Source organism: Cyprinodon variegatus, unplaced genomic scaffold (genome assembly GCF_000732505.1).
Source record: "Cyprinodon variegatus isolate N-32 unplaced genomic scaffold, C_variegatus-1.0 Scaffold244, whole genome shotgun sequence".
In the NCBI taxonomy this organism is placed as follows: Eukaryota; Metazoa; Chordata; class Actinopteri; order Cyprinodontiformes; family Cyprinodontidae; genus Cyprinodon; species Cyprinodon variegatus.
Window position 1 is genome coordinate 789,709 of NW_015150697.1, and position 19,768 is coordinate 809,476.

Here is a 19,768-nt window from a genome sequence, read left to right on the forward strand (position 1 = left end):
TGTGGCAGATCTAATGGGAATTTAATCTTTAAGACTAAAAAAAGTTTAGTTTTTACTAACTTATTACAAAACTGTATTTTTAAGTTTTACTGGCTGTATGCACATATGTTGAAACCAGTTCCCATGAAATAAATAGCAGAAAGGACCTAACTAGGCTTTCAATTTACTTTTCTTTACATCTCCACCTTCTAGACATGCAAACATTCACATAACTGCAGTCCTTTGAAGGAAGAGTGTTCAAGTGTAATCTTGACCCATCCTTTATCCTTGGTGCGGCTCCCTCCCTCCACCCTACACACCTATCTCACCCCACCCCACCCTGCTTTAATGCTCCCAATCCTCTTTGTGGGAGAGTGACGTCTGCTACAGTCTGAAACAGAGCTCAGCAGCCATCAGGGGAACAGAGTGCAAAGAAGCTCCCAGCCTTGAGGGAAAACAAGCAAGACCAACTCAACTTCTCAATGCCTGAAGCAGGAGCATCCCTTCATAGATGAAATCATCCTAGAACTCTTTACCCTGCTTGATGACCTTTGTGCCTTCCATGTAAGGATCACTTTCAAGCTGAATTATAAACTCTGCTGGTCGTTCTCAACTTCTTTTTAAGGGATATTTCAGTGCTGCTTAATCTGCCTTTTTAACTGCACATATGTTCCTACAAACTTTAATACCTGAGGTTATGGTTTAACTGCTACTCAGAGATCAACACAACTGGCAAGAAGAACTAGTTTCCTGGTGTGCACATCTAATCAAACCGTCCCTGTTAATGAGATCATATAACTAACCAACGCACTGAGTGCCTCTCTTGAGATCTGCCGATGTTTACTTGGAGTGCAACGGTGTGATTTTAATTGTATGCAGAAGGTCTGAAGAGCAGTGTGTGTGTGTGTGGAGATCACAGAGCTGGATTTCCAAGAGATGGATGGTCATGGTTATGACCGCTTCGGAGAGAGTGAGAGGGACAATTACCAAATTGACTATAGAAGGATTGTAGGAGACATGGAACCAGCAAGGCCTCGAGTCTCAAACAGAGAAGGGGAGCAGTCTCAGCACTCCTTCCTAGCTCATGCCCATCCAGCATCATATGGACATGGGCATGAGACTGCAGCCCAGAGGTACAGCGCCACACGAATCCAGGCTGGATATGAACTGGAGAGGTTAGTGTCCACACTATTGCTCTAAAACATGAAAACATGACTAACAAGCGAATGAAATATTCTCACTTTCTATTGGCAACAACCTCTTCCCCTTTCCAAGCCTATTTACCTGCAACCTTGGCAGTCAACCAAATCCTCTTACCTGCTGTGCTGCCGTCATGAGTATATAGGAGTTTCCATTGACGGTGTTATGCTCCTTTTGATAGCATTTCCTGTCTGCACTCCTGATCTAGCAGCAACATGATTTACCCAGAGGTCAGGATGAAAATATTTACACCAAATAAGGGGAAATATTAATTTTAGATTTAATTTGGTTTTAATTTGAGACACCTTCAATCAAATTCCTCAGATTTTTATGAGTTTGAATGATTTAGAGCGAAATACGCATTGATGTTTATCAGCTTCACTTTGTTTCTACTTCTACCAAGTATTAGAGATTAATAATCCATACCGTATTGCAGCTATTATTTGTAAGGATGTGAAATGTTCATGTGTTTATGTTTCAGCTCGGCCGACTACTTGATCAGTGGAGGAACAGGTTATGTTCCCGATGATGGACTTACAGCACAACAATTGTTTGCTGTTGGAGATGGGCTGACATACAAGTAAGACCTTCATTCAAATATACAAGCTGCTAACTTACTGATAAAACTAAACTAATGATTTCCACAGCACTTCAACCCACAGGAAACACAGACTTAGTGATGACTTTTATGACAGCTAAAACTTGCAGTGATGACACATCTGCTTAGGCTTTAAATGGAGGATTAAAGTCAGGAGTAGTACTTTCAGGGATTCTGAGTGGTATTGCATCATTTAAAAGCGTGTTGGGTTTGTATTTTTGTGTGTAATGGTGTTAGTGGGTTTTTAGTCGGTGTGTATTTGTGTGTGTGTTGAAACATCAGGTTGATTACACATACATAGTGGTAGTTATAATTAAAGAAAAGCGATCAAACTTGTTTTTATTTGTTATAAAATTATATATACAATATAAAAATTAATTTATTTATATTGTGTATATATATATATATATACTCCCTGGAAACAGCTACACATGATTCAAATTTGTTTTATTGTTGTTATAAATAATATTAATATTTTCTCCTTTCTTTCCTTGTACAGTGACTTTCTTATCCTCCCTGGTTTTATAGATTTTACTTCTGATGAGGTGGTGAGTAACTTCACATGTATGACTTTTCACAGGCAAAACATTACTTCTTGCAGATCTTTGACAAAACATTCAGAGTCGTCAGACGTCTTACTTTGCAACATTTTCACCATAAACATTAATGTATTTGAAATTATATTTATAGAGCAAACTAGCCCCCTATACACCGATCCCCCTATAATGATACACAGGGCAACCACCTCCCTTCAGAAGTTATCCAGTTAGTAAATGATGGAGTCCACTTGTGTATCATATCCTAGTATGAACACAGTTACTTGAAAGATTTGTTGAAGTAAATTATTTATTAAAACAGTAAAAAACAAGGAATAGTCAACACAAGTCTGAGATAAGATTCAAAAACAAAATGAAAAGGGAATGGTTCAACTGCAAACTCACCTATTTTTAAATGGCCATCTTCTGAAAGTGTTGGAGAAGAAGTGCTGAAATAACAACAATTAATATTGAACCGAATGTGTTTAACAATTATAGAGAAAAAAAAAATCCTAAATTTTCTTTTTTTTTAAAGCATAATGCATAATGGAATCTTTCTAATTCCATTATGCACCTTAGTTATAACCACTGACTTTGCAATAAAGTTTTTATGACTAAAATAAATGTGAACATACTAAAACAGGACTGCAAGTAGATTCTTGCTTATATTAGATTCTTTTTAGGTTTCTGGTAGCAAACAAACAAGCATTAGGTTGTTTATTCCACTTAACCTATTTTAAAACTCTGCTGGGACATTAAATTAATTTCATGCCTAGTCACATGGGTGGTTGCCCCTTAGCAGGTGTTCAAAACACATATACACACCTGTGTCTTTCAGCACTTAGGAACTAGACTCAGCACTATAAGCCTTTAATGTGTCTAAACAGGCTTTTAAGCTTAACAGATTGCAGTTTGTAAAAGTTACATTTTAATTTCCATGTTTTATTTTAAAGGATATGACTTCAGCACTGACAAGAAAAATCACTCTAAAAACACCTCTCATTTCCTCACCCATGGATACAGTCACGGAGTCATCCATGGCTATTGCCATGGCAGTGAGTATATACTTTAAACATACGAACTGTGCATAACTGTGAATCTCAAAACATTGGGGCATCAGTTAAAAAAATGTATTTGGATTTAATTTGAAAAGTGAAAATCATACTGCATGGAATCCTTTCACCCAGTTTGATGTATTTGTACTGTATATTTCCATTCATTATGGCTTACAGTGATATATATCTTTGAGTGGACTTACATTTGTTGTATTGGATGAAGGACACATGTCTCTGAGGGCCAAAGCTATAATTGAAATATGCCACTGACCTGTTTAGTGACAGGAATTAAATTTTCAGTGTTATCTAATGGGTTGTTTACTTTTTTTAATTTTCATATGGGTGCTGTTAGCTGATGGGTGGGATTGGAATAATCCATCACAACTGCACTGCTGAATTCCAGGCCAATGAAGTGCGAAGAGTTAAGGTAAATTTAGAGATGCAGACTTGAATTTTCAATATAAAGATAAAATGTGTATTAGGGAAACACTAGCTTTGGATGTTCATAAAAAATGCTATACCGGTATATATGCTATAAAATGGACTGGAGTTAGTCAATAAATACAAATGTGTTTTGATTTGCCAGAAATTTGAGCAAGGCTTCATCACAGACCCAGTGGTAATGAGTCCTCATCACACAGTGGGGGATGTGTTTGAAGCTAAGAGACGTCATGGTTTCTCTGGAATCCCGGTGACGCAAACAGGCAAGATGGGAAGCAAGTTGGTTGGCATTGTGACTTCCAGAGATATAGACTTTTTGTCCGAGAAGGATTATGAAAAACTTCTGGAAGAGGTGGGTGTGAAGCTGTGATTGGGAAAAAAATATTATTTTATTTAGCAAAATGTTACAGGTATGATGATCTTATCGAACCAGGCATACAGTACAAACAGTAACCCTTTGCATTTTGAATATTTGCCGATACAGACAATGACAAAAAGGGAAGACCTTGTTGTTGCACCAGCTGGAGTCACTCTGAAAGAAGCTAACGACATACTGCAGCGAAGCAAGAAAGGTTATTCTTAAAGAAAATTTCTTGAATGATCAAAACCATATCTTTTTGTACTGATATGTAAACCTGTCTCTTTCAGGTAAGCTTCCAATTGTAAACGACAACGACGAGCTTGTTTCCATTATAGCAAGAACTGACCTAAAGAAGAACAGAGATTATCCTCTGGCTTCCAAGGATTCTCGCAAACAGCTGCTGTGTGGAGCTGCTATTGGGACCCGGGAGGATGACAAATACAGATTGGATCTTCTCATGCAGGCTGGAGTGGATGTGGTTGTTCTGGTGAGTCTGGAATATTATATGGTTCAGCCTTTGGTGGAGTTTATGCCCTCCTGCTTGTACTGGGTTTTCCACCTGCTCAGTGTGGACAGGAACCAGCACAGGTGGGACCCAACACTGTTTGGGCAACCAAGGAATGAATGATTATTATTTGTAAGGCTGAACTCACAAACATATAACTAATATATTTTAATGGTTATTTAAGCCACAAAATAAATTAAACATAAATAAATAAATAAATAAATATGGTGGAATTACATTGTGTAAATTGAATTACTGTATTAGCTTGTTAAAGATCAAACTTCATGAAAAGTATGTAGTCTCGCTCTCTCTTTCTTAAAATGTTAATAATATCTGTTTCCACAAGTTGAAAGAGGAAAGTGAAAAACTCAAAAGAAGGGGGGACTTTGAAGTCCAACCAGAATTTTTTCATACCCCTATTTACTTTCTTTCATAAAAATAGATGATATATTGAATGATTTATTTTTAAACTAATGTTTCTTATCACTTTGACCAGAATATATGCAAACACAAAAAACAAGCATTTCTAACCTTAGTCAATTATAAGAGTCATGAAGGTTCTAATGGACAAAATAAATCTCACTCTTTTAGAACAACCTCATCAAATGTAGGTTACCAACTCTGGGAATTTTTTCTAATCTTACTCCAAAGACGTTCTGTAGTGCTGATGATGCATCCCACCTTTACTTGAAACAACATTTCATCATTTAAATTTTAGAATTAATTATTTGAAAGAATTTGAAGCAGCCTCAATGATCTGTAATTGTTTTACTTGATATGTTTCTTTTTATGCACCTGTCATTTATTTTAATGTATCTATGTTTCTTATGCAACTGTGCGGCCTCTTGACCAGGACTCCCTTGAAAAAAGAGGTTTTTAATCTAAATGGGATTTTTCCCCCTGGTTAAATAAAGGTTAAACAAAAAATAGATAAAAAATTTGTATCAGGGAATGTGTTGTTTTTCATTTCACCTATAACAGTCTTCATTGTGAATATTTATTAGATTTTATTATAATTTTAAAAGATTTACAAACAGTGTGTGTCATTAAACTGACTGTTTCACTGAATCCGTCTTGTGATTACAGGATTCATCTCAAGGAAACTCAGTCTATCAGATCAATATGATAAACTACATTAAACAGAAGTACCCAGATCTACAAGTAATCGGAGGAAATGGTGAGTGTACCTTCTGTATTAAATATCTTGGACCACATTTATTTTGCTCATCTTTCCGCTCTTTCCTGCTTCTCTGCCTCTCTCTAGTGGTGACAGCTGCTCAGGCTAAAAACCTCATAGATGCTGGTGTGGATGCTCTGAGGGTTGGGATGGGATGTGGCTCCATCTGCATTACCCAGGAAGGTATGAATAATGCCAAAGAGCTCAGACAACTTGTGTAAACTTGTCAATTTTAAAAATATTTGTACAGAAAATATTTTTTTCCCAAAACATCAGTTGTATGCATCTGTCTCATGTTATTTATTCCTTCCTGAGTTATGGCATGCGGACGACCCCAAGGAACATCTGTTTACAAAGTTGCAGAGTATGCCAGACGTTTTGGAGTACCAGTAATTGCTGATGGAGGCATTCAGACAGTAGGGCATGTGGTGAAAGCTCTTGCCTTGGGAGCATCTACAGGTACATGTGCAGGACTCTTATATATTTGTTAGGCCTACTTACTTTCTGTTCAATGTTGAAATTATGTTTTTACCTCTTTTGCTAAAGAGGCTATTGACTTTAGACTATGTTTAACATAACTGTCTTATTTTTGACTTTTTGTCAAAAACATGACAAAACTAAAAAAATACAACTTTTCTGATTCTTGCGAAATGTTTAATCCCATATTTTTGTCCAATCTTTTTTGTCATCAGTGATGATGGGGTCTTTGTTAGCAGCAACCACAGAGGCTCCTGGAGAATATTTCTTTTCAGATGGCGTGCGCCTCAAGAAATACAGAGGAATGGGCTCCTTGGATGCCATGGAGAAGAATAACAGTCAAAAACGTTATTTCAGGTTTGAATAATTTTGACACTGGTACTAGGTAGCTAAGGATGGTGCAGCTTTTCTATGGCTGTTATAGGATAAAGCCTCTTAAAAGCCTTAAGGAAGGGAAATCTGTTAGCAAATATGCTTTTAGCTGATATTCGTTTACAGAGCATCACAAGAAGAAGTACATTAGAAGCAAAATATTCTGTTATTTTATCCATTAAAGTGAAATTTTTAATCTCTTTCATTGAAGATTTGACATACAAGGGATACTGCACTGAGGGATCACAAAGCTACTGCAAATCAAAAGTTGCACCACTAACCAGCATGCTTAAAAAAGAAAAGAAAGTAATCGCAATAATTTACTTCCTGTTTAATTTTGTTTAAAATAATTAATTCCTCTTTGGGGCATTTCAATCCAATTTCAAGCCCATGGGTCAACATTTAGAATATAATCATTGTAATCATGCTGTCACAAGTACAAAGCAACAAAATGAAGTCTCTGCATTTAATGCATCCCCTTGGGGAGCAGTGGACCACCATTGTGCAGCGCCCCGGGAGCAGTGTGGGGTTAAGGGTCTTGCTCAGGGATCCAGAGTGGCAGTCTGTGGGAGTAGGGCTCAAACTCAGAACCTCTGAGATCCAAGCGCAGTGCCTTAACCACTGGGCCACCACTCCTCCTAAATTTAAATACAAAATACTTAGGTCCTGATGCTGTCTTGGGAAGTAATTGATGTAAATACACAAATGTGACACACATACTTTCAAGATGTGACAGGGATCAATGTTTCAATAAATCCTCTAGTTTGTTGTTTTGTCATGTTCATACTCATGTAACACATGCTTTATTATACACCAGCATAGCTGAGAAGACAGAAAACAGTGTGACAGCAGCTTTATAAATGACATATAGTATAAATACGCACATTTTTGCTATGAGGCAATTAAAATTTATTTTAATTGTACCTGGTAGATTAGATTTTTTAATTTGGTGTTACTAACTCGTCTTTCACAATCCTGCTAATATTGATAGAATAGAAAGGCTGGTGAAAGCTTGTGTTTACATTTTGGACTAGGCAGTAAAATCTAAACTATTCTGTTCTATATAACCTAACTATGTGGCTTCATTTTGTCCAGTGAGGGAGATAAGGTGAAGGTGGCTCAAGGGGTCTCAGGATCAGTTCAAGATAAAGGCTCCGTGCAAAAGTTTGTTCCTTACCTTATTGCTGGGATACAGCATGGCTGTCAGGACATTGGGGCCAGAAGTTTGTCTATTTTGAGGTTAGTATAAATGCATATATAAATATAGAATTTGTATTAGTCTGAACTCTGGTAAGTTTAGACTGTGTGTCGCGTTCCAGATCTATGATGTATTCAGGAGAGTTGAGGTTTGAGAAGAGAACCATGTCGGCTCAGATGGAGGGAGGAGTCCATGGCCTCCACTCGTAAGCATGACAGTGATCTTTCTACCTCTTTCGCTGTGCTTTGAAGTTCTTATGACTGTGTATAGATGTCCATTTCATCAATGGGAAACTTTTGATTTAGTGTAGACTTTCATCACCTATTTCCTCTTGTTTCCTTAACTATGTGTCTTTGGCATGAAAGTGTTTTGAGACATTGAATACAATTTTGCTGTTGAAACATCAGAAAAATCATTTTTCCTTCTTTTTTATGCCATCTTGTTAGATATTCTTTTGTGCCATGTAAGTAATTTTATACTTTCATCATTGTGCCTCATCCCTGTTGATGATACCACTTTTACTAATAACATATGTTATTAACTTCATTTTGCCAATTCTAGTTACAAGAAGTGGCTTCAATGATGCAGGAGGACGAGGAAACACGAGATCAGGACCAAATGTCCCAACCCCGGCTGCTCTGGGTCGATGTAATGGACTCATGTGAATAAATGATTGACACCAAGTTGATATTTTTAAAATATAGCTCTATTTCCACTAAAATAAGGTGAAAGAGCAAAGTTATAGAAGACAGAAAGTCAGACCATCCAGTAAAATCTCTGCCTGTCTCATGTATTCACAACAGTAGAAGGCTGGAAACATTTATAGCTCTAATCTGCTGGATTTTTCATTACACAACATATGCCCTCAGATGCTTTACATGTAGGTTATTTATTGCTGATGATATAATGAAAAGTCATTCAGTTATACTCTAACAAACAAGGTACGGCTACAACACTGCTTTAGTATATTGCATGAAACTATTATAATTAGTTTACAGAGCATTTGGTCTCAGAGTGCAACAAATATCAACTACAATATGGTCACTGGACGTTTTGTGATTGATCTTATAGCGTTGACAATATACATGCAGTATGTCCATTAGAATAGTCAGATATTATGTTTCAAATTCTAGAGAAACAGCAGGGATGTCATCAGAGGGCTCTGTGATGCTCTTTTGTTAAAAAAGGTATAAGCCCAGCAAGTTCAAACATAAACATCAGTGAGACAGTGTTTTCAAGTGTTAATTATCTTTTATTATCAACCAAAGTTTATAATCTACAAATTGTCTATTATTAGCAATACTTTGTAATTTGTCTATTTAAGCTCAATATATATAAAAAGATCACAAACATACAGACTCCACCAGTTATTGTAATTATAAAGTCTTATCTTACAGTTTGTAATGTTTTACTTATTTTGAGCTGTATATTAATTAAAGGTCAATGCATTGGTTTGCAAAAATAATGTTTTGTTGTTTTTTTAAAGTCTGTTATTTAATACCTTTTGGCACTATATACAACTTCAGGTGACTAGCGCCTCTCTTTTAATGACATGTTTGCATCTTGGCATCCTTTTCAGTTTACTTGGTTGTTGTTTATATTGACTTTTCTGCAACATTATTATTATTTTTTTGTCCAAAGAAAATAGAAAATTACCTTATGATAGAACCATTAGAATATATAGAAATTTTAAGTGATTTCAAAGTTTTTCTATGTAAGAAAATGTTTCATTTCTAACCTATAGGTTGTAGCCTAATACATAATAATATACCTCAGTTCAGACTATTGAATGTATGATGAAATAGTATTAATATTATATTTCAAAATATATGAAAGTAATAAAATATCAAACCTAATACTGATGACAGGGGAATATATGTGGTTTGCTGTTGGGTTTTTATTTTGAAGATTCTGTATCTGTTTTAATAATGGTTGGGGGGAACACCAATAATTTACAGCATATTAGGGTTTCTATTGTGTTAATAAATGTAAAACAAAATAAAAGCCACCTTTGGTAGAAAAAAAATGCTTAAAAAATGTATTTCCGCTTTTGCAAAGTTGGAGACCTGAAATACATACTAAAAGATTTGATTTCCTCAAGGAAAGTATGAATACATTGGAATAACCAGCCTACTGGATGAAAGGTTTCAAAACAATGCAAACAAGGGTCTGAAATGTGCTCAGTAAGAGTGCAGCCCAATTTCTGTTTTTGAAATTTTAGCATCATGTTCTTTACAGGACAGGAGACATAGTTAGCAGGGTAGGTCATCACAGGTTCTAAGTAATATCAGGTCAATTTTATTGTCTTTACTCTGTGCTTTTAACTCATATTTGTTTTAATACATATTTCCTTCAATCAGTGCTGTTTGCCCTCCACCTTCTTTATCTTTGTTGTTTTGGGGTCGTTTTATACCCAGTTGATCTTACAATATGTATTCAGTAATGCTGACAATGCATTATTCATTATCCTTCATGATAACAAAATTGATAATAATAATGTTACCTAATGTCTAGTAAACGTACAAGTGTTCTGCTTCAATATGATTCTGCAAGTTTGTTGTTCTTCTTGGCATTTCCATGTAACACTTGAACACTAATATGTGAAGAGATGTAAGTTTTGTGACAGTAAAATAAACCACAAACATTAAATCATGTAATGTTGTTTTGCAGTGAAGAAAGATAAACAGTGAACCTACTGGATGGCTACAAATGTCTGCTGCTTGTTATGTGGCTGAAGATTTGCTGAAAAGAGTCAAAAATAATTTTTTCTTTGCTTTCTTTATTTCACTTTACAATATGATTTCAGTTATGACATTCGAACAAAGCATTTAGAATATCATTGTTTCCGATTGCAAAAAATACTAATAAAAATTAATACATACTTGTCTCGTACTTGTCTCTAAATACAAAGTTTTATTTTTATGGTGATTTGTGCGCTAATCGTAGAAAACAACAAAACAAAACATTCAAAATCTTTGTTATAAAAGTAAGATCTTCAGCACTGGCACTATTCAAAAATGTTGAATTTATTGTTTAAATTCATGAACACATAAAGCTTTCTATAAATATCTTGAAGTTTTTTGATAATTCAACACCACCTTTAAAAAGCACTACATAAATTGAAGAGCTAAGTGAAGCTTCTAAATTATCTTTAGTGGAACCTTTTTACAATTTTGGGGTAACTTTATACTAATTTCAATAGTTATTTATAAATAAAACAAAATAAAATGTGAAAAAGTATCAAAATGATGTCACATGGAGATGGTGAACACTTCATATCCATATGGTTGTCACAGAATATTTTTTCAGTTTCTTTGTCAGTCTCAATTTACAAGGAGGTGTTAAGGTTATTACATTGTAACCCTTACATTTGTACTGCAGATAAAACACCATTGTCATCCATTTTTCTAAAGGATAACTTTAAACGTGATTTTAGTTTAATGTTGTTATCTGATTTCTGAACTGTATGGGAATAGTTCAATTTTGGTGCGGCAAAAGCTTTTTGTTTATGTAAACATTATTTACAGATAATTCACCAGGCCGCCTGGAATCAGTTATATCAATTCTACCTACAATATGGGTGATATTTATATATATATATATATATATATATATATATATATATATATATATATATATATATATTTTTTTTTTTTTTTTTCAAAACCTCTCTACAGTATCATCTGTTCTTTACCTGAAGCATTCAATTCTATTACAATTCAATGGTGTCACTGCACATACTCAGGGCATCAATTTGTTTACATACATTAACAAACTCTGCTTGTACAGTCATATCCCATTCCAGCTGTTTGCTTTCACTGAGCTGCTTAGTTCCTGCTATTCGGCCAGAGGCCTGACTGTCCTGGGAGGCCATGCTTAGAGTTCTGTATCTTCGGTGATAAGACAGAGAAGGTATTGCTCTTGGAAAGTTGCTTTGGCCCCTGTTTGTCCACGAATTTGAACGCAACTTTCCTGTTTGTTTTGAATAGTTGCACAAACCATGGGTTGAACCACTTATGCTTCCTTTCCAGTCAATTTGATCTCTTGGTATTGGTGTTTTCCTGTGAGAGAGCAAACTTGCATGTGGTTGACAAGCCCTGGTACAGGACTTTGCATTCTCTTGATCCACGTCTCCACAAGATGAGGCACGGTATAGAGTATCTCCAACACATTTGGGCCCTTGGTTTAATGTAACTTGGTCCGGAGAGCTCAATGAAACACTTGAGGAAGTATGAAACAGTCTTTGTGGACTAAAAATGCTGTGAGAAAATAAGGACTCACTAAAAAGAGCTTGGTCTATACTGCGGGACAGGTCTATGGGAGATGGAGGTCGGAGGTCCCCAGTAGAGTCACTATCTGTACCTTCTGGTGGGTTTTGAGGTGTATGTAAAGGTAAAGTACTGTGGCTTAAGCTGTAATTGTCTGCGCAACCAACATCATTTGTGGGATTGTCAATCACTGAGCAAAGAGCAAGAGTCTCTGACTGCTCCTTGGTGTTGACATCACACACCACCAGCTTTTCCTGCTTAACCTGGCACCATGGCTCATGAGTGGAGAGGGCCAGTGAGTTTGCTTCCTCCAGTGAGGCCCCACCGTTTTCTTGCAAAGGGGAGCTACAGGACAGACGGGACCAGGATCCTGGCCTAGGGTTGCTTATAGTTTTCAGAGAAGAGCTGGTGTTACAGAACACAGGATATGTTCCGATAATGGACAAACCTAGACACACTCCAATCTCACAGCACCTGCAGCCAACATGATAGCCCCACCAAGGCCATGGCTGGAAGCCAAAACCAACAACCCCACCAAAACCTAGAGCATGCAGTATCCCATAAAGCTGAAAACCACCACATCCTAGCAAGCATAATGAGCTGCCTATCCCAGCTCCTGCTGCTCTATCCCAGTCTTCCACCTTGGAAAAAGGGCAACGTACAGGTCGTACTACTTCTGGTGATCCATTCTCTCCATTGTCACTCAGCCTGTAAATTTGTTTTGTGTTTCCTTGTTTCAAACAATAAAAGATGAGGTAGGAGAATGAAAGAAAGATGATTAGAAGCACAAACAAGCCCTGAGGGATCAAAATTATCACAGTAGGGAGACTATGGAATAACTGGAAGAGTCCAACCCATCCTAGTGAGATCGTAAACTGCAACAGGCAAATGCATAGCAAAAGAGAAGGCTTAGGCAAAGCTGAGAATGATGTTGAAATAGCAAGTCGCAGTGAAAGATAGCTCCGTGTGTGCAAGGACAGAAGGAAGAAGGCCAAGGAGAAGGCTGCTATCAAACAGGGCATTGGTAATTCTGAGAGCAGCTGGGTGACCAGAGTGGGAAGACGATCTTGGGCATTGTAAGCGTCATACAACAAAATGAAACCTTGGATCCCTGCAAATGCAAGAATAAAAATGTGTAGCATCATAAAAAAACCAACTCCAGGGGGGCACCGTAGAGGCAAGCCAAGCAGGCAAACCACAGAGATTAAACAAATCAACGTGAAGGCAGATCCCATACAGTAGATGTGTGCTTCCCACGCAAATCCCCATGTTGCAAAGGCCGAGTTCCAGTCGGAATACAGAGGTACCAACATGGCAGGGCTGAGAGCCAAAGAGGGCAGCAAGGGTTCACTTGGTGCAAAATCTTCTGGGTAGGTGGGAGTCCAGGACTGATCTGATGTTTTACACGGTGTGGTGGATATATCCATGTTACCCTCGAGCAACAGTATATTGGTGGCCTTTGGGATATTCAGGCTGTCTTTCCTGGATTCATCTGCAAAAAGAAGACATTGTGATACGGGAAAGGATTATTCACTTTTTACTTTTTAAAAGTAATTCATTCATTATTCATTTATATCGGGGTCATCAGAACAAGATGATATTTTTGCAATATTTTTGCATTTTGTAAGGAACTTTTGATCTGTCTGAAGTATTCATGTGGCCTTAATGCCAAAACACTACAAAATATTCCCCTTTTTTATAAAAAAAAAAAAAACATCTTAAACCTTTCAGTATTTCTTTTCTTATTTCAATATAAAAACATAACCCGTTTATACCAACTTGACATTATGTGAAAATATAACTGGTGCCTAAATCTAACAACTATTGAGCAATCCTTAGTGGCTACAACCGTGATTAACCATTTTTTATCACTGTTAATGAGTTTTTGTCATTGCTGTGAAGGAATGTTCGTAAACTCTTATTTTGTAAAATTAGTTTGAGCATAAAATGGCTTGCCATTGGCTTAAACCTCCAAGACTCATACACAGCAAAAATTGGATGCTAAGATTTCAGTTAACCTATTTAACTCTAAATTACATATTTACAACAATACTGAGTGTAAATCTAATCAAGTGTTGGAGTTAATTAGTGTAAGATTTGACAGCCATGCAGTGTAACTTTTACTATGTACGGTGTCAATTACCTGCAAGTCTCTAAGCGGTCTTCTTGATTTTGATACTAATATGAGTAAAATTAACTCTAAAAATCTGACACTGGCTATAGAGCAAATTTTAAAGGAATATGGAGTGGGACCAAACGTTATCTAAAACAAGAGTTATATTCAACTCTGTAGGTGTTAAAGTAACACTTGGTTTTTTACTGTATACCTGTTTTGTAGGCGAAATAAAATAAAGAAATGGTTTCATGTTGAGAGCTTGAAAAACAGAAAAAGCAACACAAAAATAAAAATTGCAGAGCATTGCTTTTAAGAGCATTTTACCATGCTAAAACACCATTGTGACTAAAAGCGCTACTTGATTTTATTGGTTATCTGATTGTGTTGTATTGCTTTGCTTTTTTGTATAGATTACCTCTGTGAATAATAACTAAATTTTTGTATCAGTTAGATTAGTAAAGAAAACAAAGCAGCTCAAGATAACATGTTATTTATCTGACGGCTTTAAAAAAAAATAGATCCGCAGTGAACAGTCGGTGTATGTGTGAAGTTAATCCATAATAAAACAGAGCAGGCTTGTAACTGGGAAGCTCTAAGTGGGTCACACAAAGTGAAATGAGAGCAAGAGCAAGTTGTGTGCATTGCTGTTCATGTGAATGTGACTGAGGGAGAGTAATTGGTTGATTAGCCAGTACTGACCTGATTACTGTTTTCTTTTGGGGAGGCTGTTATTAAGAAAAGTCAAGATGTGCTCTGCTATATATGAGAATCAGATTAGGTGGTCAATTAGCTTTAACTGATTGAATATGTGGACAAGGGGAGAAGTACTGTATCTCTTCATAATCATGAAATAATGCTTATGATATGTAAACCAGGTGACTCAACTAGCTGGTTTAAAAATGAAATGCATCCTACTTACTGACCTCATTTAAAAGCAAAGACACTGTGACAACACAGCACATCACTAAGAAAAAAAGTGGTGGTAATTTTGCCAATTTCTTTTAAAAGGATTTATGTAAAGCTTCTTTTGTGTTCTGAGTATCATTAGATTTGAACCAAACTGCATTTGGCTTAATCACAAAGCAAACCAAAAAAAGACATTATCATACTAAGACATGCAAGTGTGTGAAAAAGCATACATTCCTATTTAGTTAAGTTGCCTGTTGACACAAAACTCCCTCAACAAGTGATTGCTATGGGGACTGCTTACAGTAAATACTGGTATGTGGCATCTGATCACCACATTTTCCAATAAACTTGACTGATGTACAGGTATGTATTATGAAAGCAATTACATCTGGGCAAGTGGATGTATTGGGAATAATTATGTGAAGGAAAGACTAACTAATAGATTTATGATGAAAGAAAAAGCCTAGTGGTTAAAAGTAACGCAAAGAAATTCTTTAACGCAACAAATCCTTGTTAAATATGCTGTAGTGATACATAAATTGCTTTTTAAGGTTTAATTGTTCATTTAGCATATTTAGTCCAAGACGTCTAGCTATACTGGATCAAAAACAAGATAATGTTACAATTATTGCATTTTTTTAAGGAATGTTTTATCTGTGTAAAGTATTCATGTGGCCTTAATGCCAAAACACATTAAAAATGCTCACATTTTTATATACAAATATTGATATTAGTTCAATATAAAAACACATGTGGTATCTGATCAACACATTTTCCAATAAACTTTAACAGTGAATAATGCACAGGTACGTATTATGAAAGCAATTACATTTGGGAAAGTCAATGAAGTGGGAATACTTATGTGAAGGAAAGACAAGCATATAGTGACACATAAACTCTGCTGCATGGATGAAATGTGGTAACTCTGCTAATTATAAAAAGACAGATATTACAAGTAGTACTAGTTATCTCTTTAATCTATTTTCTGTGAACTTAAAAAATGACTCTTACCTATAGTTCCCTGCATTCTGTCTGTCTTTTTGATAAAAATGGTATCAGTGGAATGATTTGTGCCAATTTGGTTTCCCTGTGTGGATATGGGAATGCTTTTAGTCCATCCCCCATTGTTTGTTGTTGTTGATGAAGTTTTGTGCTCGGGGTTGTTATTCTGTTTAATCAATGGTGATGAGGTTGAGTTCCAATCAGGTATGACTGACATATTGGAGTCAGAAAAAGGCATAGGAAAATTAATATTGGAATTGGGACTCTCCAGTGTTGTCAGTGTTGGCTCCTCTTGTATTTTTGCAGGATGCTCTGTTGGAACTCTGCTTCTCTGATTTGACCAAAAGTTAAGTATTTGCTCCTTTGTAGGATTTTGTGGAGCCTTTTCTACGGCAGAGCTGGATGTTTGTACACTCTCCATGAGGTTAGTGTCCTCTGACAGAGGGTCTGAAGGTCTTGATGTTAGTACTCCATCACTGGAATGATAGACAGACTCCTCAATAGCTCCTTGGAAGTCACTGTATTCACCAATCACACCTTGCCTGTCCAAGTCCTCAGATGATGATGAGGGCCAACTCAAGGGATGAGTGGGAAAGTCAAGATTCTCAGGTTCAAACATAAACTTGTCTGGTGAAATACTTGATTGGCGACTTTTCTCTGGGGGCTCTGTAAGAAACCGTCTTGCCTTGTCGTTGTCTATCTCACGTCTTTCTTTTGCATGTTCTTCAGTTATAGCAGCTCCATGAAGTGAGAGAGGGAGTGAAAGGGTTAAAAGCAAATAAATATTCCACAGAGATCCCATGCTGAGGGTCTGCAAGCTTCACCGATTGTTGTCTGTTTCACATGTTTGGACCAAAAACATCAGGATCCAAAGGATTTAGTTTGAGACAAACCTAGAAGAGAGTTAAAGGACAAATGACACCTTCAACACAATCAGGTCGGTCTTTACATACTGCTAAGGTATTTGCTGTAAAATTTTCACAAACTGCACTATGTGGAATATACAAAATTACAAATCAAAGATCTATAAATATAATGATATTAAGAAAAAGGACAGCTATTTTCCTTGGATTTATTCAGATTTTAGCGTTCTTACCTCCTTAGTGGACCATTCTGCTGCAGCCTTTCCAAGCATATAAATCGCACTGTGCTCCCTCATGTCTGCAGTCTCTTTCTGCGCTGTACTCTGTATCTTTTCATACTCACTGTGCTCAGCCCCTCTTCTCTTCATCCGCCAGTCGACACATGGGACAGACCCCACCTCCTCTGGCCAACCCCCTCCCACATGCTGCCGCTGGACAAGTCTGACAGGGAGAATGTTTGCAGCAGCATCTAGATGAATGTTGTCTCCTTTTTTGGATTCATGGATTGTAAACCTGCAGAGTAAAGAGAGTTCAAGCAAAAGGAAAGACTCAAACATAGGATAACATCCTTTGCATGGTCTTTAGCCAAGTGATTAGCATCTTTTATTTTTTTTTTTTAAATTACAGCAGAAGCTGCATCATCTAGCTGAGACATAAAATCATATAAATAATTAATTCATCTATATATTTAGTTCAAAGCATGAATTCATAATTAATAAGAGAAACTGCTGATTTGCATATGTACAAAGATAATATTTTAGTTCGATTTATGGAATATAAAAAATCTCTCAGCGTTGAATTTGTTGTCTATAGCAGATCTTTTTATTTTAAAAAAATTTATTTTCTCATTCATCTATTTCACTACAATTTGTTTGGAATTTCAGCAAAATTATTGATAGTCAAAATACAGTTTAAACTTGCTGTTTAATTTTTTTTCAATGGATAACTTTTGAAGCATGAGTCAAATGCTATTTGCAAGATAGTTGCCTAAATACAGCAGGTTGTGATTCTATCTTGTTGTGTTCAAACAAAGATTTAATAATGTGTTAAGATCGCAGCAATTAGTCCATGCAAATGAGGAAGAAGTTTGTTTTAGTTTTAATGCTGCATTTTTCTTATGTGTAATGCTGTCTGATATGTCCATGTGAGCTATGTGTCCTCACTGGGGAGAATCCAGAAACCTTGTGACCTAATTTAATCCCAGGGATACTTCTAAAATAGACTCTGATCCACATACCTTTGGAAGCATCTGGAGCAGTGACTATGAAGTTCAGACAATAATTGCATCTTTTTTTTAATCTTTCAAAAGCATTTCAAAAATGTACTCTACATTGGCAATGGAGACAGTAATCTTGCTTCAAGAAAAAAAAACATCCAAAGAGATGTTAAACCGAATTCCAAAAAAACTTAGACATTTACGACACAAAACATAGAAAATATTTCTATTATGTGAGCCAAAAATATTGCAAACTACAAATGTATGCAAGCTTAATGATCGCCGAGTTTACCTATATGTGATATGATTTAAATAGTAAACATGATTTTCATTTACTTCCACATTATAAAAGTACCACAAGAGAGGGAAGCTAAATCAGATCAAATACTGACTCAGATAGGAAGTTCCACCCCAGCGCTGAGTGAGATTAACCCCCTCTCTGATGAGGACACAGGAAAGCTTCAGCCAACCGTAACTAACAGGCTGGAGAGGAACAATGACAGCCCAAACATATGAGCTCAGTGAGGGACGTGGACAAATTATTGCCGCCTCACACTTGCTATCTGGATACATTAAGCAACTTGACTCTGTTTAGACAAATCATCCTCCAACAGGCCAGTCAGCAGGGATTGCTGACTGGCAGGGAAGAGGACAGTCACCACAAGGCACACAGTTTAAAATTCACAAGCAAAAGAAAAAGGCATGCCTGCACTGAACGAAGGATCCAGAGGTCACAGAAAGTGTATAAAAGCTCCAATAATCTAACAAAAACCTCCCATCCATGGCATTTTTACATTTAATTTAATTGGATTATACAAAGTAGATCAGAGAGAATTTTAAATGTTGTTTTTGGTTTGAGAAGACGCAGGTTGACTACTGATGATTTAAGATATAATTAACAGGATTGGAAATTTTTTTTCCAGAGTATACAACAGTAACAATCATCTTTATGTTTTTTACAAATCAATTTTCTTAGAACTATAAGATACCATAATTCAAAGCTACGACACCAGGTAGATACAGTAACTCACTGGGTGACAGCAAGTATAGTATATTATATGACAGCAGGCTTCCATCTTAAATATGTTCAGAATGGGTACCCAAGCAGGGTAATGATTAAGTGGTTGACATAATTCTGATATTTTTAAGTTTGTAGGAATGTTCTCACAATAAAATAAACCAACATCTTACAATAAAATAAACTATGGATGTGTGACTGACCATGGGGTTATGAGAATTTAATTCTGCTTTGTGAAATTTGATTTCAATTGAAAATTTTCTTGTTTAGTTTAATTTTGGAAGACATACACTCACCGGCCACTTTATTAGGTACCCCATGCTAGTAACGGGTTTGACCCCCTTTTGCCTTCAGAACTGCCTCAATTCTTGGTGGCATAGATTCAACAAGGTGCTGGAAGCATTCCTCGGGGAGTTTGGTCCATATTGACATGATGGCATCACACAGTTGCTGCAGATTTGTCGGCTGCACATCCAT

General features: G+C 36.4%; 2 protein-coding genes across 2 annotated transcripts; one reads left to right on the top strand and one right to left on the bottom strand.

Annotated features, from left to right (window-relative positions):
* The first annotated feature begins 459 nt into the window (after positions 1–459).
* impdh1 (IMP (inosine 5'-monophosphate) dehydrogenase 1) lies at positions 460–9,431 on the top strand. Its single transcript, XM_015381896.1, has 16 exons — positions 460–1,154; positions 1,661–1,759; positions 2,277–2,325; positions 3,267–3,368; positions 3,721–3,795; positions 3,955–4,161; positions 4,294–4,381; positions 4,458–4,657; positions 5,762–5,852; positions 5,940–6,035; positions 6,168–6,311; positions 6,545–6,686; positions 7,797–7,940; positions 8,021–8,104; positions 8,346–8,362; positions 8,461–9,431. Exons 1-16 carry the CDS (start codon positions 916–918, stop codon positions 8,562–8,564), a joined length of 1,881 nt encoding a protein of 626 aa, XP_015237382.1. The 5' UTR covers positions 460–915; the 3' UTR covers positions 8,565–9,431.
* Positions 9,432–11,585: 2,154 nt separating this feature from the next.
* Positions 11,586–17,415, bottom strand: prrt4 (proline-rich transmembrane protein 4). The gene is made up of 3 exons (XM_015381897.1): positions 17,291–17,415; positions 16,204–17,087; positions 11,586–13,659 (listed from the first exon to the last, which is right to left on the bottom strand). Exons 2-3 carry the CDS (start codon positions 16,994–16,996, stop codon positions 11,612–11,614), a joined length of 2,841 nt encoding a protein of 946 aa, XP_015237383.1. The 5' UTR covers positions 16,997–17,087; positions 17,291–17,415; the 3' UTR covers positions 11,586–11,611.
* Between the last annotated feature and the right edge of the window lie 2,353 nt (positions 17,416–19,768).